Below are 27,933 nucleotides of genomic sequence, written 5' to 3'. Positions count from 1 at the left end.
AACGATTGATTATTTTTAGAAACGATTTCCACGAAGAGCCGACAAGCTTTGTTAAGAATTTACAACTTGAAAGTCATATAACACGGCCATCGTTAAAAATCGTATATCACAATCACGTCACTCTCAGTCCGTGCAATATTAACAATTGTAAACAGTGAAAAAAGGTCTATTAGCCTACATTTTAAAAAGGATAATCCATTTCAAATAGATGGTCAAGCATGAAGAAGAGATTTAAGAAAAAATAGAAATATCTGACTGTTGTGCGCAATATATTTGGCGTTAATTTTGATTTACTATCTATTTCCGTGCTTCTTTTTTTATAAATTTCATTAATCTGCGATTGCATCGTGGGTGTTTCGATATATTTCGCAGCTACTTGTAGCCAAGTTGGAATTGCATCGACCAATAAGACCGGCGTGGGCGCGGCGCTTCTATAGTGGGGAGAAAGCATCGACCAATAACAGAAGGAACCATCGAATGCAAGCATGAATCGTTGCAACGGAGTCGTCTCTACAATTCCAAAGTGTATCCTCAGTCACTAGTAAGCTTCAACGAGGGAAGCTTCGAACGGATAGAAATTTGTACGAATTTTCGATGTTTTGGTGACATCGTGCGACTAAGTGATACGCAGCAGACAGAAACGAATTCGTTGATCGAAACATGAATTCGATGATGGTCGTGCCAATGGAATTGCAACTACAGCTGATGGAACATCAACAGATGCTTTACAGGCAGCAGGAGCTGGCTCTCCGAAAACACAGACCAGGTGTGTAAGATTTTTTTTATTTCTTCAAATTTTAAATTGTGATAAATGTAGGTTGATTCAGATATTGCTAATTAATGTCGAAACTTTGTTACACGTGTTGAATTTTAAATGTAGAATTTCTTTTCGATATTGTAAAAGTTTCCTGTTGCAGTTTGACGTTTGGTGTAGTTTTTAGAATCTTAATTTTTATTATCGTTAATCGTAAACAAATTTTATATATCTTGTTTCATTTTTTCTTTCTAGTTTTTAAATTAAATGCCTTTTTTTTTAAAATTAATTAATTAATTTTATAAATTCAACGAATTGTTATTTGATCATTGTCATTTGATTATTTCCGATATTCTTAGAAAGATCCATCCATTTATATTACTACTCAAATCTTATCTTATTTCAGACGCGTAATAAAAAAAAACATTCATTCCACACGTTTGTCTACGAACGGGTTATTTTTGTAACAACCAAAAATCAAACTCCAAAATTCCAATATTCAAACTCAAAATCAAACCAAAATTTCAATATCAAAAATGATTTCAATATAAATTCAAAAAATTCTCCTTGCCTCTCCATCCGATCTCGACACCGACCTCTCATAGCAATCTCTTCAATTGATCCAATTAAAGTCGCATGGAATGTAGTCGCGAACCTCTTAAACATCTCAGTCTTCGTCGTCGTTCACCTTCGTGTGTGATTCTTTGATTTTGTGGAGTCCCACGTGATGAGAAATGATGAAGAATACCCTGTCTGAAGAGTATACGTATAATGCGTGTTAAGTTTGCCCGCGGAGGCGACGTAGATTCGCGCGAGCTCTTCTAGGGGACAAGATGAAAGGCGCCGACTTTCGGTCGAGCGGACAATCGTTATCTGCGCTATACAACGGCCGTCCTCTCGGCAGGAAGAGAAAGAAGATGAACCGATGGCCGCAATTATCCTAGCCGGGGCCTAATACCTCGACCGCAGAACCGCGAGACAAGTGCAGGGCGAATCATTCATGCGGCCAAGCGATGACGCCCCTATAGATCTAGTTGGAAAAGGTGTTCTTTCTGGTATTCGAGTTACCTCATCCGCGCAATTTCTTGTCCCTCTTTCGCTCGACCAGTGTCTGGGCGGACAAGGTTACAAGGATAATGATTTAGTAGAAGATTTTACTGTTTTCATCTTCTTTTTTCTTTTCCGCCTTTCTTTTTGCGTGAACGGTTCGTTTCGTTTCTGTCGCCGCGAAAATATTGTCCTTCTGTTTGATTTGTCGGCAATGGTGTTGCATCGGTTATTCGTTTTTTTTTTTTTTATCTCTTACGAGAGTCATGGTTCTGTAGATTCACAGGAGATCTGGTTGGAAGTGTCTCCGGTTGGATTCCGGTTAGGAACGATTACAATTAAAAAAATAATATGTCAAAGAAAATACATTTTAGAAGTCTGGTGTGATTTATTTAAGAAATGAGAAATAAATTAAGTAGAAATTAATAAGAATTTTATTTGAACATTGTTTTAGAGGACATGCCGAATCTATCGGTACCAAATTTCAGGGGAGGACCTCCTCTGTCTCCAGATGTAAATGTTGAATTGCAAAATCGGGAATTGTGGCAGAAATTTCACACGGAAACCACAGAAATGGTTATTACAAAAGGAGGCCGGTAAGCCTGCAAGCTATAATTTAATATTTATGTTTCAAATGTGTGATTCTGGTAAAAGTTTGCTTATTATATATTTAGATATTTTTTTAACCCTTTGCCTTCGAAAACTTTTTTTGCACGTATCATCTATCAACAATTTATTCACGAAGCATCATCACTTCAAATAAAATGATACAACATTGGAAATAATCATTCAAAATGGTATTTAACGAAATTTTGTGGATCATATCTTTCCAACATGTGATATCGTTTAAATTGAAAGCAATCATCAACGTGCATTGCGGGTTTGCTTGACCAAGTATAATATATACAAGAGTTAATGATACACAGCTTAAATCTCTGGAAAAATAATATTCTCCACTATTTTTTAAACTATCGTAAGAAGCAACAAGAAGTCTAGTTTATATGCATTATTTTAATGAGTGTCAATTGATTCAGGATTGTCTTCAGAAATTTCTTCTTCTGAAATTCTTTTGTTTTTCTTACGTCGTTATATTGTAGCTTTCACTCTAGGCGTCTGTTCAGATAATACACTATTGTACATCGCATCATACAACACCAAATGTATACGTTTGTTATGATTATAAAAAGAGGAAGTCCGAGCTGTTAGCTAGATTTAGATAGGATGTCCCCTCAGAAGGGATAGTCGAGTGTAAAAGGTTAAAATATTTCTACATACGAACGTTAAATTAATTTAACAATTATTATCGAAAGTGAGAACGAAGGTGTAACAACAGTGCCTTCTTTTCTTACCACGCGTTAGCGAAACTTTTTACTATGAATTCCACTGGGGTTGGAACGGTCTGTTAGGCGCCATGAGACCACACCCTCTGTCGCTTCTAAAATCCTTACTGTCTGTCTCCACCTGAAAAAATGCGACCCTCGATTGTTTCCGCGGTTTTCACTTCTTAACCAATGTTTTTTTGTTCGTTTTCGTTTTACTTCCCTTTGTAAATCACATAATCTCCGAGCATTAACTGTTCTAAGCAGTTAGTATTTATATATCGAGTACAAGTTTCTCTGAGCTTGAGATTGTATTGAAATGTATATCTTGTGTATGCCAGATTCAACTACAATAAACTTTCAATATTGGTCATCATCCATCAATTCAAATGACCGAAGTTTGATGATGTTATACACATAGTTTATGTCATACGCGTCGTTTCTTCTCAGAATAGGCAAGTAGACGCTTTTAAGAAGAGGCACTTTCAAATGACGACAGAGCGATTAGTTTCACGGAAGGTGGTCGAGAGAGGTCGTAAAAGTAAGGTTCGCAAAGTAACGACGTGTTCGCGTTTATCGATGACACCGATCTCCGAATCATTCTATGAAGGTAGATTTTGCGGAAAAAGTCGTATAGACCGGACGGATGCAGGACAAATCACGACTTCCGGCCGGAAACGATCGAGCTACCGGTTACTCCTTTTCAGATACGCGGGCGTAGCTACGTATCTATGATAAGATTACTAAGAATTTCGCGTTGTCTCTCGCGCTAGATAACTCGCTGATGTCAGTCAGATGGCTTCGTTTCGTGAACACGGAAATCAAAGGGGAGGGAAACGCCAACGTGATGTGAACGCGACAAGATTCTTCAAATATTTCGTAACGTCCGTTCATCTTCTGACATTTACGCGTTACGGAATACAAATAAGTTTTCTTTGCCTTTACGTATGCGCGCGAAATTTATCTCGAATTTAATCAAATGCGGCACGATAGATTTAAGCGGATAACTTTTGATATCAAAGGTCACTTGGACAAATTTTTCTTAAATTAAAACCTTCAAGTTTTCTATCTGGGGATCCTTAATCCTTATAAAAACGTAACTAATTCAGAATTTCAATTTCGAAGGTACAACGATGATACATTCGCGAACACGAATTCTTCTTGTTCGAATTATTTTCATTTGAGTGAGAAGTCGTAAATGGCAAGCACAATCAAGATAGTGAATTCCTATACATATGTGAACATTTCGTTTTTTGACAGAGTTTAGATAAATAAAGTTATCTTTCCACAATCGAGGTGGGCACGTTGTTTCAAAGATTCGGTTCTGCCTTCTATCGTGAGAAGCAACATTTCACGAATAAACAAGATAAAAGAAACGACTAGTCACCGACGTGATTCGTGGGCGGTCTAGGTTTGAACAATAGTTACGAAGGTGTTTGTCCATCCACATATTCGTGCCTTCCGGTCCAGCTACAATTCTTCCGCAGCGAAAACACCACGTGCCAACCATGTGTATCCCGTTTCAGACCTTCGATGTCTGACCAATCAGTATTCCGTGACACGATCGACTCGTTTGTTCTCCTCGTTCCCTTTTAGCGGCTCCTCGATTGCAGTTCTCGTTTTGTTCTTTACGATCGGCATCCTCTTTCCTATCTTTGGCGTCTTTGCATCACAGCCAATGAATAGGTTCACGGAGAAAATGTGCGTTGCAGAAATGCAATCCTGATGTCTTGTTCGCCTTTGCTCTTTCGCATTCTCCCCCATAAAACGATAAACTGTTCTTTCAAAGCGGAAATAATTACTTTCACGCTTTGCCATTGATTCGCTGCATTTTTTTGGAGTTCACGAGCTCATGGTCGACATTTGTCGGGGTTCAATGAAGTCTTAATTAACAAGTGGTATAGTAATTTTAGTAATGTTGGATTACTAAAATTTAGGGTATTCGACCTAGGCTAGTTTATATTCTTCCTGATAGAGATTAATAGACTGCGGATTTTTATGCAAATTAGTACTTTGTGATAGAGGTTTGTTTCATCTGTTAAATATCGCAGTTTTGGATACTTTATATATTTTTGTGTATTGCATGCATTCTATCTATGCTTTTTAGCACGTTCAAATTTCCCTTAAATGCATAAAAATCCACGGTCTAGAGATTGGTAACAGAATGAAATGACATAAAATATTCCAAAGTTAAACAATTTATCTTCAGATCATTACGTTTCTAATAGAATCTAATGATACAGTAATAGGTTTTTTTGGAATATTTGTAACTAGTTTTCAAGCAGATTGCGAATATTGATGCAAGTTTCTATCTCGGTGAACGAAAGAATCTAATTTACACGGAGAACGTAAAATAAAATGAAATAAAGTATGTTTTGAAAGTTACTTTTTTCCGGTGTCTTCACGAAACTTCAGTTTAAGAAATTGATTAAACAAAAAAAAAAAACCCGAATCGATTGCGTGAGCGAAAATGTATTTATAATTTGAGCTGCCGTTCAAGTACGAAGACTAACAATGTTTAAATCGTGCCACGTGACTTTTCGATTCATCTGATCAACGAGATGAAAGAAAAGCGAGGCGCGTGCTGCCGTTCTGCACGCGTTATTGTATCGCGCTATTAACGGCATTATCTTCTTGTTCGATAACGTCGAGGGGCTTTTTAAAAGGACCAGACGTTCAAATCATCGGCGCACGGGTCTTCCAGCAGACGTCGCGACGACGTAATCCTCCACTTATAAGGGCGCCACTTTTAGTGGATTCAACAACGTGCAGCATAGTGTCGATCTTGGAGATATATAACTTCGTACCTCCTAAATGAACACTAAAAGATCAAGTATTTCACTATTTTATGCAATTCGAATTCAGTTCATGAATAATCGTCAAGTAACGATGATCCTCGTGATAGTTATAACTTCCAGATTTCACGATTGCAGAAACTTGGAAAATTTTCCGTTGTTAATCATGTTCAATCTATGCACTTCAGTATTCTTCACTATCTGTATTCCATAACTTGGGTTCATCAAGGACGGTGACGATTTTACACGATTCTTCACTTAAGGCTTCAAATATGCTTCGAATGTGAAGGACTCGAATAGATACTAATTTCGAAAGTGGATACAGGTTGTGGATTTTTCCACTGCTAATTGCGTCCATTAGTTCAGATACATATCCTCTCGTAAGTTAAACTTTTAAATGGAAACGGAACAGTCAGGTAGATGCTGTAATTGAAAGTGAAAACGTAAGTGCTTTCGCTAATCTGTACATCGATGTATATGTACATATGAGGTTCAAAATTTATTAAATTCCTTTGATAGTTTCACAACGAAGGAACATGACTGTTATAATTGAAAATAACTTCTTTATATTACAAAAATAATAGCGTTTATCTTCTGTCCGGTAGAAGTAAATAAAAGAAACAAACGAGTAAAATGGCGGTTGAAAATCCGTAATTGAATATGCTAACCGTCCGAACCACCGTAGATTGATTCTTTGTGGTTTACTCACGGGATTATCTGCGAGTTTGAAATGTTTACACGAGGGGAAAACCTTACAGTTGGGATCGAGAGATAGTAGAAGCTCTTAAAGAGTCGCAGGAAGTAACAGTTCGAGTCTTTGGTTCGGCGACGCCCACTCGTCGCTGGCACGTTAATGACTGGGAATTTCTTGTCCTTTCGTTTTCTCTTGTAGTTTGCTTACGTTACCTGTGCGCAAAAAGCACATTTGACTCATCGTGAATGACGCCGGGAAACTAACAAGTCTGTTCTTTTCGAGGCACTTATGGGACTAGTGAAACAGGTTTGCCGTTAATAATTGGTTGATTTTGGTCTTTTGGAGTCCATTCAGGTAATGCTCGAAATATGAGAACAAAGCTTCAATGAGATTGTTAAATAGAAAATGATGTCACAGTGACGTGGATTTGTTGTATACTCCTTTGTTAATGTCAAAAAAAACTTCCGATAATTTTAGCAAATACTTGAGTGCTCGTTAAAACTGCTTTTAGCAAACGAGTAATTTTTCGAGAAGTTCCAATTTATTAAACAAAATTTATGATTCGCAGAAGAATGTTCCCGTTGATTCAGTTGAAGATCACGGGATTAGAGCGTCGCTCTCGTTATTACGTTCTCCTGGAAATGGAGCCGGCGTCCGATCGTCGACACAAGTACGTCGGATGTGGTGGCGGTTTGAAGAAAACTTGCGGGAACGCAAAATGGTCGTCTGCCGGTCCAGCGGAAACACAGCCACGAATCGATCGAAGGATTTACCTGCATCCGGATAGTCCGGCGACCGGTGCGCACTGGATGCAGCAGTCGCTTAAGTTCGATAAATTGAAGCTGACTAACAACGTCGCCGACCCCAAAAATAACGTGAGTATCTTTTCTTACCTGTTAATAATTTCATATCATTGAATAAAAAAGTTTAAGCAGTATTTCTGTGACAAATGATTACGCAGAACCTTTTCATTGTGCAGTTGATTTTTTAAACACACATTTATTGACAGAAAGTTAAGGAAGTTAATTGCCGAAAATGTTGGTCCATATCCTTATTTTTTGATTGAAGAAAGATCTATCGAGAGAAAAGACTTAACGGAAATGCGGAAAGGAAAACGGTAGCGTGCATTTATCTAGATGTCCCGTGTTTGGACAGGCCAGCGTGTCCTTAAACGCGCTTCATCTTTTTCTTTCTTTGCGCGTTTCTGGTTTAGGCTTATGGTTTGCCTCCTCGCTCGAGTCGCATGCGGGAGGTCGCCACACACGGATCCACCCTCTTCACTACTTGTTTCACTTCCGATTAGGGCCTACTGAGAAAAAAAGAGAACCTCCAGTTAGAGAATTCCAGAGCGATACTTCGTTCTCCGCCAATTAGCTCCTAAACTTCTTTCCACGTACCGATATTTGTTTCTTTTTAACGACGATATTTCTACCATCCTTTATATTGATAAAAAATTTTATCCTGTCATGGATACTCCTTTTTCTAATTATTCTTTTTTGTGATGTACTGATATTATTCTGTACTCTATTAAATACTATGGTAATGCTTGCGCTTTAAATTTTTCCATTTTTATTGACTTCAATTTCATCTTTTTTTTATTCTAACTTCATTTGCCAAATCACAGACGCGAAATTATTAACGTTCGACAGATCTGTATTCAGCCAGACGTATTTTGTTTCTCCTGGCCGCGAATCACAGCATTTTCCTAATTAGTTCAGCTAAATAACAGGGTACACCCTCTTAACCAGGTAAGGTAATCAAACTACGTTCCTGACACCACTGTAGTCGGGATTAAAATCTTGGAAAGGAAAAGGGCAGACGCCGCATGCATGTACCGTCTTGAGATTTAAGCTACTCAAACTGGCTGCTGGGTACGTACGTCGGTTTCAGTCGTTGTTCGTGAAGAACGAAGATTAACACGCTCCACGACACCCTGTAATCGATATACCTTCCTTTCTCTCGGCAAGTGAGTTTGTTTATGCCTCGACAGGATGAATCCTGGCAGCTGGCTCGTTCATGGCGCCCCCTTGCCAGTTCTTTCATTTTTTCACTAATATCCTGGAAATTATTTCTGCGGATCTGCGTCGCCTCGAGTACCTGAAAAAGTTCCTCCTGCACGCGGAGACTGGTCGGTTCTTCAAAGTTCCATCCTTGGATCTATTAACCTTGCTGCGTTAATTCGATCTGTTATTTTTGATCGATTTACATTTTCCTGACATCAAAGAATATATCTCAAGTTTAAACAGAAAAGATTCGTATCGACATGTATCATTTCTAAGTTTTTAAACTTCTTAAAATATTAGATATAATCCTTCGTTTCTTTTTATTTGTTAAAGTTCCTTTTAAATTACAATAGAAAAGTTCGATCGTAAATACGATCGTAATTTGTGCCATTTCGCATTTAATAAATATCAATAGATTATTTTCAACTCTGCTTCGTCGCGAAGAAAATCTTGAATTGGAAAGAAATAAATCAGTGATCGGTGATCACTTGGAAATTAAGAAACAGAGACGTAGTAATCGTAAAATTAAAATTTAACGTTACGTCGAGCAATCGAAGTGTTAGTACTGGTAGCCTCCTGGTTTATGAAGGATTTTGGATAGGTCGAGAGCGTGTGATTCCGAGAAGGTTGAAGGGCCAGTCTGGTTTTCGAGAATCGCGTCTGTCTCCAGCGTTGTCGGCATCCTTAGTAAGGCGCCAACTTATCTCGACAAAGCGGCGCCCTTTTAGCCGATTCTTCAAACTAATTACGAATTTAATAAAATTCTGCCCGCTGCAAGCCAGTCGAATGAAGGGAATCCCTTCTTCTTCGCGAATAAAAAAGCGGGAATCTATCCACCAGCGTTTGCGCTGTTCTTGCTATTATGACGTGTAATATTTTCGATAATAATATTTTCAATAATTTATTTTTTAATGTACGAAATACAATTTTTGTATTTCTCCATTTTAATAAATATGCAAAATTTTGTTTACAGATTGTTTTATTATCTATGCATAAGTACGTTCCACGGATTTGGATCATTTGTTGCGATAAAGCAATCAGATTGTGCGATCTATTTTCTTATCCAGCCTCGTCATTCAAGTTCAACGAAACGGAGTTCATTGCTGTAACTGCTTATCAAGTAAAGTCAATTTACATAAATTTCTACAATACTCCTGTATTATTTTATAAAATTCTAAACTAACAATAACTCTTAAACTATATAATTTCAGTACACAATCAACTCAATAATTTTCCAATTGAGTCATTGATATTCACAACGTAAATTTTTTAAACATATTTTTATACGTCTCGCTTTCAGAACGAGAATATAACACAACTAAAAATCAATAACAATCCATTCGCCAAAGGATTTCGCGATTCTGGTCAATCACGATGCAAAAGAAAGCTCCAAGAAGAAAGGGAGAAATCGAACCACGTTGATGACGATAATGGGAACGCGTCTTTGGAACGAGAGTCAAATAGATCTTTGACTCACGTGGACAATCAAAGACCAACAACAGCTTCCAGTGAAACAGGAAGTTTAGATGACAGCGGTGTCAGTAGTTGTGAAGAAACTAGTCCTCTTCCCTCAACGGTTCGTCGAAATTCGCTATCTGGAGATGTCGATCGTCACGTACAACCAAAATTACATAGACCTTGGATTGATTCTTCTCCACAATATTCGTCTTCCACGATGGCTACCTCGTTCTCGGATTTGTTGCCTGTTTCTAATTTTCCTGCCTATCTTCAACTATTTTATCCTGTGGCAATGCAATCGAATTTCGCAAAGTTACCCTATCAATCGATGGTACAATTTTCGAGATATCATTATAAATAATTTCTGTAGAACAGATCTCTGTAAAATAATAATAGTGGAACAATTTGTTGACTATTTAAAAGAAAAGTAGAGGATTTAGAAGATTTTGAGAAGAGAAGGTGAACGATGTGAAGTAAGGACAATAAAACCAAAGATTTTTTTCAATGTAGGAAGAAAAATTCAACTTTCTCCGAAGTTGTATAATTTTCAATGTAGGAAGAAAAATTCAACAAAAATTCTCCGAAGTTGTATAATTTTGGTTAATAGTTTATTGTAGATTATATATCATTGGGATAGAACTTTAATAGAGTTTTGTAAAAATGTAAAAAAGAACTACGCTTGTCGTATGTGTACAGATTGTTACCAAAAAGAAAAAAAATTGAAGAAAAATCATAATCTTTCTCAGATGTAAATAATGAGATACAGTTAAATTTTCATCTAGATTTTCGTGAAATTATTGATAAAGGACCAAAGATATTTTGAATAAAGTTTTTTTAATGTAGAAAAATTCTATGTTAAACATTTTCTTGAATTTTTTTCTTTATATACCAACAAAAATCAATATTTTCTAAAAGAAGAAAGATTTACATTATTCAAATGAGGACAAGTATTAGAAAAATAAGTGCCTAATATAACTGCGAATAATATTCGCGAATATGACTGCAAATAAGTACAATTTAATGCCTCACATATAATTATTATTGTTAGTAAAAACATGTGATTGTTTGAGATACTTTAAATGTTATGCATGCGGGGAAGTGGAGTTTGCCAGTATTACGTTATATTACCTTTTACATAATTATTAATTAAGCGAAATTGTCTACTTGTGCATGCTATATATTTTTATCTCTAGATTTTGTACACTACGTTTCTAGAAATGCCAAAATATTTTTACTAATAATATTGTTACTTAAGATTCATAGTTTGATCATAATTGATCAATGACTTTTGTACTGTGCGTCATCGTAATAAATTACTTTTTATATAAAATGTTACGTTAAGTTATATTTTTTTTTATATCGTTTTAAAAATTATTACCTACTATTTTATATATAATTATTTTATTAACAACATAATAATTAAACACAATTTTAAATAACCCTAAATCTACAAAATCTTCTACAAAATTCTATCAAAAATTGCTTCAATATCCTATTAAGTTAAAGTAGCTACTCTATAACTCTATAATTCCTATAAATTCTACGCTATAAATTTCCAGTTGAAATAATTTATAATTTTACTTACTTCATAATTCATTACTTCATAATTCTTTCGCAGGTGAAAAAAAGAAGAAGAAACGCTGATTTGTAATTCAGAGAATCAAATCAAGTGTTTTATGTGAAACAAGATAGCCTTGTAATCAGTCAATATCTCTCATCAGACACGGAAGTCTAGGTAGAAAGACATTTTGATAGCCGATTAGGCAAATTTCGTAAACTTGAGAGGCAAATTTCATAAACTTGAGAGGCAAATTTCATAAACTGGTACTCAAGAGGAAGTGTCTGTAGAGACACGAGTTCTTATTGTCGAGGATTGTGTCGCGTCTATGTGTCGCCTTTCCAAAGATCCCGGCAACTTCTGGTATCGGTGTCTCCTGAAACACTTTTGAACCAGAGGGGCGCCGGTTTGTCGCCTACTCTACCATGTCTGGATTTGTCGATGAGCTTCCGTACCATCTCTTCTCGATGCGCTCTTTTTTTTCTCTCTCTTTTTCTTTCTTTCGAGTTTGCCTGCGAAATCGCTCGAGCATTGTGCATGTTCAACTGCACTTGTGCATCGTGAGAATGTCGAGCACTTTGCCATCGTAATGAGGGCCAGAAGTCGGTCGGAAGCTTATTGTTAATAGTAATAGTACAAAAACAGATAGTTTCTTGTGTTTTCTAGCGAATGGTTTCTGATGGTAGTTTGAAGTATGTTTTTTTAAGAATAGAGTTTGAAATTCGAAATGCTCAGTTTTGTATTTTTATTTATTTTTATTTATTTGTTTTATTTTTTATTTAGCTCTTGCATGTTTTATATTACATATTATACAGTGCTGTTCAGTGTGAATTATACTTGTTTAAATATTTGTCTCTTATGAATTTAATTGTACTTTGTTACATTGTTATGCTATTTTTTTCTTTTTAAACACAGTTGATTTAAAGATTATTTTTGTTTTCTATTTCACTTATTAGACAAATATTTCTTTCATTTCTTAGGATAGAATCCTAAAGATCTTAGAACTTTTTTCTATTAAATTATTAATACAAAAATTTGAACAAAAATGATAAGATTTGCTGAAATGATAATTTGAATATCTATTATTTGAATATATAGCAAGATGAAGATAGTATCTTTAATAATACTAAGTAATCAGAATAGTGTAAATGATATACGAATATTTCTTATGAACTTTCTTTATTCTTTGCACTTTAATTCCTCCGATAAAAATTTTATGTCTTTTCGAAACGCCTTTAAAAAATTACCATCTTTTCTTTTACATTTGTACGTACGTAATAAACGTATCTTTTTGTTGCAGAATTGCTTATCGCTGTTCCAACGTGCAAATCATCGGAATAGTCGATTGCATAACGGCGCTCTACGATCGAAAAAAGGCTGTTACCTGTTCGTTGGACATTGTCGTGAATACATTTATAAAAGTTCAGTAGAACGGTTAACGGGATTGATAGGTCACGAGCGTAACATTTTTCCGGACGTATCACGTTTGAATACGTAATCACATTCCAGAATCGGACTACACGCGTTGCGATACCGTACGAAAATCGATTTGTCTTCAAGCACCTGTATGTTTCATCGATTAAGGAACGAGTAAGTTTAATCTAGATACAGTTTACGTTCATCCTGATATCAATGAATTTAAAACACACGACATATTTACGCTCCGTATTTGCAAGTGATTTTGACTCGGTCATTTTTCACTATATAAGTGTTCATCACGTTTTTTTTTTAACTAAATTTTTTTAACTAAAAATCTTTCCAATGCAATTTCTCCTTTCAATTTGTTGAATTATTTTATACAAGACTTTCCTTTAACTTTATTAACACCAGATTGTCCCTTAACTAGACTCTGATATAATCATGTCGTTAAAAGTTAATAGCGTAATCAACCGTAAGTCTTGATATGATATAATCCAGAAATGAAAGGAGGTAAAAGATACGCTAATCAGTTTTTATACAAACAGGAAAATATAAAACGGTATTTTTCCAACCACGTTGATCATCAATGCTTTTGAATTAATTCGTTTCATTCTATATTACTTACTTCGTGTTTTATGTACAGTCTTGTATGTTCCACTTTTCCTACAACTTTCGCGATTCTGTCACTAAAACGTGACAGATTTATCCTCGTGTACGCAGCATCTCTCGTCGCCGCGTCCGTTATTATACTTAGGACAATACGGTGGATGTTTGTTGGTGAAGCAAAAAGAGCCCCTAGTTCCGACCGGCGTATGCTGGCCCATGGCTACGTATTCGCCGGCCCTGAGAGCAATTCTTGGCCCAGAAGGACACCTTCTTGAACATGGCTCGGCCATCGACTTCTGTCCGCTGTTATCGATGCTCTGGGCCATGTAACAGACAACCCAAACGTGACTGCACAGCTGATAATTCGAGGTATTCTCGCAAAACGGCTGCATTTTGCCACCGTTCACGCAGAAATCCACGTGTCCCATGCGACCACCTTCTCCGTAGTATCCTGCGTTCGTATGAATCACTTGGACGAAATCTGCGTCCCCGCTGTCCAGACGATTTACATATCCAGGACGTAGGAGAGGTCTGGCCGGATCTAGACCGATTATCCGATGCATCCTGAACAGTAGAAAGTTCGCCATGATTCCACAGATGTGTGCACCCAACGAATGTCCCACGCAGGTTGTTCTCGAGATGGGTAAACCCAGGTTTCGCAAAGTGGTCAGTGTGCCTGCCAAACAACGTGCAACTGAGCGAAGATTTGATACAGCTGCTGGGTAACAGGGTGGAGCGCACAAAGCACCCCAATCGACTAGGAACACGTTGTAACTTCCGTTTCTGAGGTAGGCATCACGAAGTACGGATATGGGGAGGGTGTCGTCACCACCTGAAAGAAGAAACAGAAAATTGTGTCAGAATTTATGAATTTATTTAAATTTTCTAGTAGAAGAATAATATCTGAATATTGGAGAAAATGGAACGTAAGTACTTAGGAAGTTACTTTACTTATTAATTATTATGAGAAGTGTGCGTATTTGCATTTTCAAATTTCTCATAAAAATTTGCAGTCCATTAATAATGCAATGATATAATATTTAGCAGATCTAATAATCTGGAAATCTGAAAAAATCTTTATTAAGTTTCCACGACAATCTAATTTCGATATCAAATTAATAACACTCAATCAGATACCATAAATTATATCAAACAAGAAATAAAGTTCGATTGAAACGCTCCAAGGAGTATCACCACGATTTTCCTCGTTGCATCGAGAACTCGATTCGATTCGATTAAATAAGAATGAACCTGCGTATCCATGTATCAGAAGGACATTTTCCTTGATCGGGTCGTAATCTTGCCGCAACCAGTCGGACTCCCTCGAGTCAAGTTCACGCCTTGGTCGATCGGACGTATAAAGGTAGACTTTGACATCAGGATCGGGGCACGAATCTTTGTCATTTCCTCGTCTCCAGATGCAATCTTTTCGATCGTATTGCGCCGCGACACCATTTTGAATCGCCTCTTGAATGGGACCGCGCGGTTCTTTGATCGCAGTTGCAAAAATTTCGACAGAGAACACTGTGAACAGGAAGACCGATGATCTCAATGTTGACACTCGCATTCTTGCGATGCCAGAGCGTTTAATCGTGATCACAGCGACAGGAGAACTGACTGAGTGCACGGTAATTCTTCGAGTGTCGTCCTGTCCTTCGAACTCCCACCTGTCTCATCTGACGATTCTTGTTAGACAATAAGGGAATGAGTGGAAGGGATGGAACAGCGAGTTTAATCTGTGTCATCGATATGAGAAATATGAGAACTACAAATAAGAATGTCGACGTTTCCTGTGTATTTTGGCGGAGTCACTTTCGATACAGCGTGGCATGTCGTAAGGCTATAATGAGTATGGTAATTTTCGGTGAATTGAATAGAGATCGTACGGTGAACTTGGGACTATATGTGAGTAGAGAAACCTGTTTTCTTCCTAACCGTCGTTTACTAGGTAGCACGTGTTCGGAGATTGTTATGATTAGTATCTTCGGATACATGAACAACTGAAATTATTCACGGACTATGCATGGAAAGACTATGAAAGGAAATTTCAAGAACTTGCTTAATGTCTTTATATTATTATTAGACTGCAGATTTTTATGCAAATCTATATTTTTGGAAAAATATTGAAAGAGCAGAGGTTTGATTCATTTATTAAATATTATAACAAGTACTACATTTTGAATATTTTAGATATTTTCGTGCGTAAATCCAGTGATTAGTTATCTTTGTCAGGATTTTATAATTTTATGAAATTTAATAAAAATGAAGTATTTATAATGTTATCTACGATCAATTCTTACTTGCTCTTTGATAGTTCAATTTGTCTTCATTTTCATCTTTTACACGAATACTTGTTTTTTTTACTGCTGTTCATTTTTTAAAGTGATTATTATATATTTTTGCAATCAGCTATTTTAGTATAAAAAAGTGGACTGAAATCAATTATTATCAGAAAACGACAGAACATAAAGGCAGCAAAGTAGATCGAGCGCGTGTTTTAGCCCTCTTTCTTTGAATTACTAAAGTTTTGAGAATTGGGCAAGATGTGTCCGCGTATGTGTTTCATCGAAAGTTGCGAAAGTGCATCAGCATACTTTTAGAAATTCCGATGAGTGAAAATTTGGCACCATGACTGGTATTGAAATCATTTCGGTATTCTTCCTTTGTTTATCGGCAACGCAGACTAATTGAAACACAAACAGAGCTCCAGTGAACGAGCGCTTTCCTTTCGTCTTGTGAAATGTTTCTTTTGAAACAGGATGATAATAATGTCTAATATTGACGGCAAAGAAAAAAGAAGAAAGTTTGCTGAGAAATAATTGACTATGCAAATTAGGACACCGGCAGAAAGCGTGGAAAATATATCTAATATCGGTTCACTAAGATTTTCAGTGAAAATTAATAAGAATCTGTAAGGTAATAATGTATTTACAATTAGTGCCAGAACATTTGCCGTCGATGTATTATCGTTTAAATAATAAAGTTCCATTTCATTCGTAACACTATAAGTATTGCAGGAAATATTTTATAATGGAATGTGAAATATTAGCAGAAAGTGTGAAAAATTGATGTTTCGTTTTAATTAAGACATTTCACGTTTCATCAGTATATCTTGTTTTTACTTTCGTATGCTCCTAATTCTTATACTGTTACGTAAGAAATTTGTGATATTTGAAAAGGAAGTATGTTGCATAATATATCTAAAACAGATGAAAACGAGATCAGCTAATACAATTGAAAGTTATCATTATTTAAGAAGGAAGTCGAAGAGAATTCTATGTCTGAAAGAAAAAATAAAAAAGAGAGATTGTTAAAAAAATGCATTCTTTTTTTCTTAAAGAATATAGTGCAAATACATTATACATTGCCTTTACATTAAATTGTAAATGAAAAATGGAAAGTAACAAAATATTGCAGATAATTGGATAGATCAAGGATTGCTTGGTTTAGCACCTTGTATGCATACTAAATTAGATCTTGATATCCTAGAACATTAAACGTTATAAATATAATTTATAAAGTCAAAGTTTATAAAGCGATTTATACATTGGAAGAAATTTCCAATAAGAGTCTTCAATTCCTCAAGTTCTTTATGTAATTTTTTTTTCTATTCAATCATGATTTTATCTGTTATTTTTTAATTATTATTTTTATACTTTTGTTCTTTTGTCAATTTGTATAAAATATCGTGATATTTATATAGGATATTTATTAGAATATTACTCAGAGAATTACTGTGTAAAGAGAAAGTTCCTAATTCTGTTAGTTCATAGACTGACAATGAGTGAAAGAATTATTGTCTCATTTAAAATATGAAATATGAAGTAATTTGAAGTAAAGAAAATTGTACGTAGGTAAGTAAAAGGTAGTATTTTCAAAATTTCTTTCGTGTGAAAAGTACATATATTCTATGAATGGATTCTATTATGTACGTGGAATCAATGTCAATACTTGCTTTATTATAGCTACCTTTTATTACATCTTTTGTTATTGTTAAAGTAGTTTAAGCGAAATTTATGATTTTATTATCATATTTTATTATATTAATGATGACAGTTCTCGGCTAAATTAGCTTGAAAAGCTGGCCAAAAACATTTTCTTGAATTGTGGCAAATGTTTAATTTATTATTTGCAATATATCAATAAAAATACCGTAAAACTTGCGGTACTATTTATATATACGTTAGTCATAGTATTGTAACAAAGACAATAAGTGACTAAATAAAGATTCAAATCCAAAACTTATTATACATGTATACACTATGTCTACAAATAATTCTGATCCAAATTTCAAATATATTTTTTGAAAAATTAAATATTAATGAGCATGAATGATCCAATTCGATCATTCGATCCAATAAATAAAATTTTTGAATCCTTATTTATGCATTTGAATAGGTGAATGAGACATAGGAAGAAAGGTGAAAGACTAATTTCGAAGATGCAATTGAAATAGTTTACAAATTAATCCTCTTAATTATTTGTTTTTGCAAATGAAAATATAGTTGATCGATTTATGGACATTCAAATGTTAGCGCCGCGTAGCGGTGAAACAGCAGAACTAAAATCTACTACTATCCTTATCGCATAATAGTGTACTCTTTGTTTAGTAGGAGAAATATATCTATCCTTGTTGCTTGCTGTTGCTATCCTTGTTTGTGAGATGCCATCTATCCAGCGCATTTTGAACTAATGAGAAGAACAATGTGCTGCCATCTATACAATTTTTCTATTTTATTCTATTAATTCGTCTTCAACGAGGTATGTACATATACGAATAGTACAAACATATGTATGTATTTTACTATATTTTCTATTCGTTTCTTAATTCTTTAATTGCGCAAAGAAAATTTTTAATTTTTGAAAAGAAAAGTATTCTTACTTCCACACTTGCTGCATAATGTAAAAATAAATATACTCGAAATACTATTTAAACGAAATAAACTCAAGATGGGGTTAAAGTGGAGAGTTTTATCTTCAAAATAAAATCAAGTTAATTCTTTTACAATTTTTTTTCAACAGTTTAAAGTATTGACAATTTTTCATCTAGTGTATGAATATTTTCGTTCTTCTTTAAGAATTTTTCATAAATTTTGTGTATTTGATTTTGATCAGAGTTTTTTATTTTTTATTCCACGTTAACAAATCGCCACACGCGCATTGGATTTAAATTAGTTAAAGATTACAGCGCCACTATACGGTGAAATAAGCAATACATTTTCTATGATTCTTGAACGTAATTGATATTTCTCATAATCGATTTTTAACCAAGAAGGAAGGAAGCTCACCTCACTTATAAAGAAGGAAACGTTCCAGAAAAATCATCCAGAAATAAGTGTCATTCAGAAGTTCTTAGGCAAAAATCTAAATCAAATGTTAGATTTGAGTTTGTGGAATTTTAAGATAAAACGTGCATTTTTGGTTTCAACTCAAGGTGAGATTTAACCAAATAATCATTACATGTAATTTTCAACAATTAAAGAAATAATAGGATATAAACATTTAAACAGGACATACCATGCTAAAAATTATTTATAATTTCATGCCAAAATTTAATTTCAATTATAATCAGTACAGATATTGTCTAGCTTGTAATATGACTAGCTTTTTATTATATATACATATGTTACATATATACATAATACATAATATGTTACGTATATACATAATATGTTTTTACTTTATTGTAACATTTTCTATTCATTTGTTGATTTTTTTAACCTCATACTGTGTAATTCTTAACAATTCTAATACTAAATTTAACTGTAATTTATTAAGGATATACGTATTTAATGGCTAAAATTGAATATTTTCGTTCTTTTTTAAGAATTTTTCATGAGTTTTGTGTATTTAATTTAGGCTAGAGTTTTTTATTTTTTATTCCCAGTTAACATTTCGTGCGAAACGTGCGATTGCAGCGCCCCAACGGTGAAATATGCACTTCTTGCGATTCTCAAATCGATATTTCTCACGATCGATTTTAAAGTGAGAATAATGGCGGAAGGAAACACATCGCGTCTGTAAAGAAAAAAGTGTTATTCAGAAAAATTACACAGACAGAAGTATCGTCCAGAAATTCTCAGGTAAAAATTTAAATAAATAGTTATTAGATTTGTGTTTGTGTAGTATTTTTAAGATGAAATATGCATTTTTGGCTTCAACTCAAGGTAAGATCTAAAAAATAAATAATCGTTACATGTAATTTTCAACAATTAAAGAAATAATAGCATACAAACATTTAAATAGAACATATTGTACTAAAAGTTATTTATAATTTTATACTAAAATTTAATTTCAATTCTAACCAGTACAAATACTTGTAATTGACTATAAAATATATATAAAACAATAAATTAGTCAATTACAAGTATTTGTACTGGTTAAAATTGAAATTAAGTTTTATATATATATATATAGGTATTTTATTATATACTTTTACACACACATTTCTATTTATTTGTTCATTCTTTAATGTTATTCATCATAATACGTAATTCTTAGCAATTCTATTACTACATTCAATAATAATTTATTAAAAATATACGTATTTAATAGTAAAAATAATAATTTTACTGTGTAATATAATAAAATTTTTCAGTTCTCAAATAAAGTACGTAGAAGACCTTGCAGCTCGGAGTTCAAAACAACAATACGAATGTTTATGTTCGTCTTATCGTGCCTGTTCGGACAAGAGCACCCCATCCCCTACTACTTTCTCAATTGCGTGACGAGTTGTGTCGCAGGGAGTCATTCGGCTGTGGAATTTCGTGACAACAACACGTGCTTATTACGCCGCATTAGATTCGTAACCTTTTCTAGTCTATCGGTGGCGTCCCGTCGATGGCGTCTCTTTTTCGACACTCTTTTACTTCCATTTATACCTCATTAGTAGTATCATTTAATTAATACGCGTGTATTTAACGATTAATTGAGCATTACGGCAATGAAATCGTATAATACTTTGAAACTTTTTCTTCAGTCGTCGATTTCACTTGTACGAGTACTGATAGCTTGTCTCGTGCGTTCCTTCAGTAGAATTTGAGGTGATTATCGTTTCATTTTTACACGTTTGCCTTCATTTGGTATATTTGTTCTAACTTTTGGTTTCTTTTGCAGGTTATTCCTTGATTCCAGAGATAGGATAGACCACATAGACGCTACAAATTAATGGACAATCTGATATTCTTTGACGGAAATTTGGTAACATTTCATTTATTTTAGATATGGACAAACATTGATGCTTAATTAAATGATTCAAAGCAAGATTTCACACACGTTTTTCGTAATATTATTTCTTAAGTACATTTGGCTGTGCATACTTCGTACTCTAATAATGAACATTCAGAATACAATACTCGCCTTTCATTTATAGTATTCAGTATTGAGAAATATTTTACAATTTACAACTAATTACATATTCTTTAATTACATATTCAAGTTTCTTTACAATCATGTTCTAGAAAAATAGCAGTATTTTCAAAATGAACATATCCTTCACCCTCCCCCTATTAATCAGTTTTATTTTCAGAAAATTTTTGTGACCGCGTGCAATGCGGTCGGTAGAGTCAGTTTTTGTTGCGAAATATGTAATTTTTATATTTTTCTGAGCAAAATAGCTCTCATTAAATTAAATAATCAATTCAAATTCGCGAAATTAGAGTCAGTGTTACTTAAACACGCGCGTTGATTTTATTTTTCTTTTTTCATATTTTTTCTTGTTCAATATTCGTATTAGAGTCAGTGCTCAAGAGGATAAGGCCTCTCCAGGAGATCAAGATCGTAAGTAATTGTACCTCAGTTTATTCAATTTTTCAAATTTAACAACAAAGTATAATGTTTAATTCTTTGTTACAGATGCTTCACATTAGCATTAATTGTTTTATATTTTTGGGGGAAAATCCAACGGTGGCTCCAAAGCCAAGAATGTAAGAATCTTTCATTATCTCCGACCTAAGATTTTGCTTTTATGTACAAATTCTAATGTTTCATCTTTTGTTACAGATCTTCTACAATCTCCACTTCCCCTAATCCACCAAGAATCGTATGATGCTTCAAAAGCCAAAAATGTAAGTACTTTAGCATGTTGTATTTAAATTTTATTTTCTATAGTTTTCTACTGAAATCGAATGTAAAATTATAATTATAAAATAAAAGCACTTAAAATTATTAGTCTCAATTTTTATCATTATTAAAATTTAAATTTTCAAATAACAATGTAGTTTTAAAAACAAAATATTTTATGTTTTTTAAGAAATTTTTCACGGCATTCACCATGAAATTCTCAGTGGTATCTACTTGATGAGAGTCTTCACGATAACGTTCCCTGCTCCAGTGCAGCATCGATGACAATGCTCTTCGCATTTATCGCGTGAGTCGCATGCATTTATGTTCCTCCGGTCACTCAATCATGTCGTAGGACGAAAGGTCCGAATCGGCACGGGTGACTGGTTGTATACGTAGAATTTTTGATGAGCATAGTGACCGTGGGTATTTTTTACCCGTGAGTAGTAACAATTTTTTCATGTTTTTTATATATTAGATCAGGATAGGTCTTCTTGCACATCGCGATTTTAACAATTAAAATATATACAGTTAGAGTAATTACTTGTAAAATCAAAATATATTCAATATAAATGTTTGCAAAAGCAAAATATTCATACGAATATCCATATGAATAGATAAATTATAAATAAATATTATTAAAACGATTTCGTTTGAGTATATCATAGCAGAGAAGATGGATGTCCTCCGACTTCGTTGCTATGAAAAATGCAGTTATTATTTAGTGATATTGATGATATATTTTGTTATAATAATTAATAATTTTTAATTTCATTTTCACTTTTATGATAGTATTAAATGATTTAATTAATTGAATTTTATAATTCTGAACTTTAGTAGAATTTTGAAATATAACAGATTAGAATTTTTTTCGCGGAAAAATGTATGAAACTTTATGTGCAAGAAGATACTTCGCGACAGGCAGATTTTTAATCAAAGCAAGTTTGAACACTGTTTTGACATTTTCGAAAAGCTATGCTTTGATGAAGAAGTCGCCTGAGATTATTAATATTATATTAATATTTAATTTAGAGTCAATTTTTTGATTTTGATTGTTCGAATCAATTGTTAGATTGTTGACAGTATCTTTTTAATAAATTCAAGTCTTGATCATTCTCTTTATTTTCTTGCAATTTCTGAAAAAGTAGAGTCATTGGGGTTTGAAACAAAATAATGCAATAGTTCGTTAGATACAAATTATGTAAACTAATCATTTTTTTAGTTCAGGATTTTCAGGTTTAACCCCTTCCGTGTTCATTGTCAGGATCTCACTCACGTGCCCAGGTGTTACTTGGGTGGGTGAAAGACATTGGGCACGATGACCATAGTTTGTAATTTCATAAAAAATTTCTCAACGACTGACAGTGTGTTAGCGTATCGTGCACGACGTATTTTCCACATGTGTATGTGTGGTTAGGATGTGGAATTGCGTCGTTCCTATGTTGCATTCATTATAAATTGAAATATTTAAGATATTTATGCACTAATTTAAAGAATTTACTATCATAAAAATTATATATTTATTATCATAATGCTTAATAAACACACTATAATTACATTATTATTATAACTATACTATCAATTATAATAATGATTCTAAGTCAACTTGCATGTGTAATTTCTGTAGAAATTATGTGTATTTTTTCTCAGTTATTAATATTAGTTGTAAATATAAACGTGTTTTAATCACGTCTTACGCAATGGTCGCTAGCTACTGTCAGTCGATTTCAGGAATCTGGTACGTAAATTAGAGTGTGAAAGTTGTGTGTTAAGCTCGGGTGTCGGAGGCGTCCCGGGATGTCCTCTCTAGTTTAGGTNTGTGCCTGTTTTGCCATTTTTTAAATATAGGGCGATTGGTTAGGATAGGTAGCTTACTTTCTGGTATGCCTGTGTTTAATTGTAAGTAGGTAGGGCCGGGCAGGTTGGCACAGTCTCTGGTCGCGTGTCCCCTTTTCGCGTGTCCCCTTTTCGCGTGTCCAACCTGTTTCAGGAAATCCAATTTGAAAAATCGACAGTGAAACTGGTACAAATGGAGCATACCACTTGTTTCTGGTTTTACCCTTCGATTTTTCGAATTTAGTATCGCGGTCGCGGTCGCGGATAGGTCGCGAGTAGGTCCCGAAACGAACGTTTATGCAGGTATCGCTCGAGCACGCACGTGCGAACGAACAACGATCACTATGATCGATGGTCGTCCATGTGTATTGGAGTCAGCTTCCGCGGTTTATTTTTTCATTTTACCTTTATAAGTTATTTTTTAGTTTGCGATTAGAAAGACTCGAGCTAAATATAAGTTTCAGCGGGCATTGCGCTCGAAGAAAGAAGAGGCCCGGCAAACTGCCACGAAGAGGGTCACAACAAATGGGTTCTCATCCTCTGGATCATTTAAATAATTCCAGAGCATGGGAGGTCATTCTCGTTACTACTTTGTCACTATGCTCTTTTAGTGTTTGTAGTTGTATTTTTTTTTCTTCTCCATCATCGTTTATCAGTTTCGGGCATCGTGGTTCTTCTTGTTAGTGTTGCGAAATATTGATTACGGATTGAATTAGAGTTGCGAAATAATTTCGCGCCTGTTTATTAGTGTTGCGAGAAATTGATTACGGTTTAAATTAAAGTTGCGAAGAAATGATAATCATGTTTGCTTAGAGTACCGCGATTGTCTTTTGCAATTTTGATTTGAATTTTTATAGTTGTTTAGTGTAAAATTTATCTTGCTTTCTATTGTTTCAAATTAAATTACAGAGTCATTGCTTTTAATTAATTTTTGATTATTACAATATTTGAAGTAGCTTTTGTATTAACAATAATTTTCATTATTTCATCTAATTAATTATAGTGTTGCGAATGAATGATCGTGTTTTTTTGCGTTTACAAAATGCCCAAATTCTTCTACTGGATTCATGGAAAGTTGTTCCTGTTTCTGGATCACCTGATGCAGCTACAAGAGCTGTACAGAAGTGGTCATTCATCAGCAGCCTCCAGCATGGTTGCACTGGACGTGTCGCAATTAGTGTTGCGTACTTCTAAATGTGAGTGCATAGATTAATAGCGTTGCGTTCTTACTTTCGGGAGTTTTAAATATGATGAAGCACTCTTCGCGTTTGATTTTGAAAATTTCCTATTTCATTATATAGTGAATTAGTGTTGCTTGGATTCATGTCGAATGTAGATGTGACAATAACCTTTCTGGTTATTGTATCGAGTAAGAAATATTATTTAATAGTCCTGTGATTTTTTTTCAGTAGCCCTTCTGGCTACTGCTTTAAATTTTCTTTATCAATAGCCTTTCTGATTACTGTGTTAGATTTTCTTTTTCAGCACCCCTTATTGCTACGTTCTTTTATTGAAAATACTGTTAAAAAAATGTATATTTTTTTATTAGTTATAACTTTGTTACGGATTTTAAAGTACAGAATTTTATTATAAATTTGTTAAAAATCTGGTTTTTTTTGTATATGTAATATGTCTTTATTGCAGATGTTTTTATTTTGTCTTTTTATTTAAATTATAATACTAATCGAAGAAATAAGTTTGTTTCAGATTTGTTAATTTGCAGAGAAGAAAGTGTATGAGCACTGGACAACACATCCAATTGCGGTAATTGCAATTTCTATTTCTTGTAAAATGTTAGAAGTTGTTAAATCATTTCTGTCTCTTTCATCGACTAAAGTTACGTTTTTATCGTATTTTTTTAAAATAATATCACGCTATTTAACAACAAAATTCTCAACGGTTTCAACGGTGTAACTATCGTGATTTTATGAGGTATCGTGAAACAAAACATATACCATATACGGATTCAGTCCATTTGCGAGTTTCTGACCACATATGGATTCATTCTACTTGCAAACGTGCAGCCAAACGAACTCATTCTACTTAAGGACGATGGTTACACACAGACTCATTCTACTTGCGAGATGACATATTATTAATCCGTTATTAATCCGTTTTAAACATATCCAAGCTAGGTAATGTGAATGAAAATTGCTAATTTTGAAAAAAAGTGTTGAATTGAAAGTTAAAACAGTTATTAAGAATATCGGTTCTTCATAACTATTTCAACGACCGAAATCGATTTCATAAGTGTTTTCAAGCCCTGCCCCGAGTGCTCTTCGAGAAATGCCGTCGCGCGATCCAAAAGATCCAGTCAGCATTCTGCATCTTCTGACGTTCCTTTTTATCTTCCTCCAGTTTCCATCTTCCTGTACTTTTTTCTTCTTCACCACTGCCCCTTCCTTCTTTACTCTTTCTTTGTCTTTTTCCTTCGCGCCGTTTCGTTTTTCATTTTCACCCACTTCGCCGCACGTCCGTCTCTTTTTTCCCCCTCGACGTCCATGACTCGAAAGATTTCTACAATCTCCGATATCAGCTCCTCGTATCTGATCATTGCTACTCTTTAGCACACATACCAGTTGTCCCCTGCACAACGATCCTCCGACAGGCTCCCCCGGGGTTATGTCGCCGGGATATATCGCCCGAGTATATCGCGGGTGGTTGTAAAAAGGTCAAGTGCCACCGCAGCAAGTTTTCTGTTTGCCGCGACGGCGTGCGATAGTGTCGCGTGAATACCGTACTCGCGGTGCGGACCAGCTGAGAACTGATTTATGAGAATCTTTCGCGTAGGGGTAATTAGGTGGGTCCGGTAATTCCGCGCTGATTTTTCGGCGATAAGAAGTTTGTCACCTCCCCTCTCCTCCCGGGTAGGATTTTCTTCGCTTGCGTTTATTCTTTTAGAGGATCTCGGGATGATAAAATCTCCTAAATCATCGCCGTGATACGGACTTGATCTCCGTGTACATTTTTTGATTATCTTACAATTTGAGTTTGCCTTTCGGATAATTGCGTTTGACGAGGGTTAGTGTTTGCACTTTCTACGAGTGGTACGAAAGATACTCGAGGTTCTCTTTTTTCTCTTCAAACAGCTGTAAATACTTTAAAACGTGTTATACATGGAATACACTCTGAGTATCTTTGTATATTCAGAATCTAAGGTCAACGCTTTGTCTTGAATTTTACTGTTGTTTATATTTATCATTTTGCGATAAACGAAATAACGTACAGAGATAAATCATTCGTTTCTCGAGAACCGAACATTAATCTTGTATTGGAATGATAAAACTAGGAACAAATAATACAAGATAGTGAACGTGTTAATGGATTGGTTAAAATGTGACGATGTCAATCTCTCACTGTTACGAACCAGGGATAGGTATGTTGATTAGTATAAGATAAAAAGTTCAGGTATATAAGAACTACTCTTCTAGCTTCTTCCCTTATTTTATTTTATTGTTAAATCATTTACAAAATGTCGAATATTCATAAGAATTTAATGAAGTATGGTAGAGTCTTTTATTATGAAATATGCAATAAATACAATAGATGAGTAACTTAATGCAGTCCTTTTATGAATGTTGTCGAGCTTTAGGGTCTGTGACAAGTTAACATTTTAAGCGACTGTGAAACGCCCACTGCACAGACAATCCATCAATATTTTTAAAAGAAACGTATTCAAGGAAAGGTATTTTTCGACCTTCATTCAGAAGAATTGCTCCTTGGATTATATTCTTTTTTCATCATTCTCTTTTAACAACGTACGAAAAAGAATTGCGTGGGAACTGTATTTATTTAATATTTTAATTGTAAAGAAATTTTAGCTCACGCATATTATAAAATAATTACATTTTTCTCAATCTATTACTGATTGAGTAATATCCATTGTTAAATACAAGTTAAATTAACGCAGGTTGAAAATCGAAATTACCTATTAATTATTCAGTTAGTACGTATAGTCGAATTTTTATTACATAGCATTTTGTGTCTTTCTTTACTTAAAAAAGGGGAGAAAATCACTACTTTCGTAAAAGTCAATGTACCTTTCTTTCTCTTCAAACGGAACCTCGTACATCACACGGTTCCACGAAGATATCGGTGAAGCTTCGATGGAGAATCAGTAGGACACGTAGCCGGACGTGAGTTTAATTCATAAATCCAACTGCGTTTCAGTGGGATCGGCGTCGAGATAGAAACAAGTTGCGGGATAGAACAGTTCGGATGGCAAACATTCTTCCGTGGTCGGAGGAATCGACGTCTCCATTAATTAGACACCGGTCGATCGAGCGTGCGACGGACCACGTCGCTGTCGCAGCCTCCCGTGAAATTGTGTTCTCGCTGATTTACGACGCGTCCCCGCTGCTTCAGGCTTCAGCTGTCCTCTCG

The 27,933-nt window shown here is 34.6% G+C and overlaps 2 protein-coding genes across 2 annotated transcripts; one reads left to right on the top strand and one right to left on the bottom strand.

The window, feature by feature from the left end:
• The first annotated feature begins 346 nt into the window (after positions 1 to 346).
• LOC122534106 (T-box protein 2-like) lies at positions 347 to 10,915 on the top strand. The gene is made up of 5 exons (XM_043664425.1): positions 347 to 766; positions 2,256 to 2,397; positions 7,178 to 7,484; positions 9,586 to 9,732; positions 9,913 to 10,915. The coding sequence occupies exons 1-5, from the start codon at positions 661 to 663 to the stop codon at positions 10,429 to 10,431; spliced, it is 1,221 nt and encodes a 406-aa protein (XP_043520360.1). The 5' UTR covers positions 347 to 660; the 3' UTR covers positions 10,432 to 10,915.
• Positions 10,916 to 12,380: 1,465 nt separating this feature from the next.
• Positions 12,381 to 15,303, bottom strand: LOC122534107 (phospholipase A1). Its single transcript, XM_043664426.1, has 2 exons — positions 14,905 to 15,303; positions 12,381 to 14,485 (listed from the first exon to the last, which is right to left on the bottom strand). The coding sequence occupies exons 1-2, from the start codon at positions 15,218 to 15,220 to the stop codon at positions 13,734 to 13,736; spliced, it is 1,068 nt and encodes a 355-aa protein (XP_043520361.1). The 5' UTR covers positions 15,221 to 15,303; the 3' UTR covers positions 12,381 to 13,733.
• Positions 15,304 to 27,933: the final 12,630 nt, after the last annotated feature.

Source organism: Frieseomelitta varia, unplaced genomic scaffold, assembly GCF_011392965.1.
Source record: "Frieseomelitta varia isolate USP_RPSP 00005682 unplaced genomic scaffold, Fvar_1.2 scaffold_576, whole genome shotgun sequence".
Classification (NCBI taxonomy): domain Eukaryota; kingdom Metazoa; phylum Arthropoda; class Insecta; order Hymenoptera; family Apidae; genus Frieseomelitta; species Frieseomelitta varia.
Note: the sequence above shows the minus strand (reverse complement) of the source record. Positions and strands in the feature narration are given on the sequence as shown.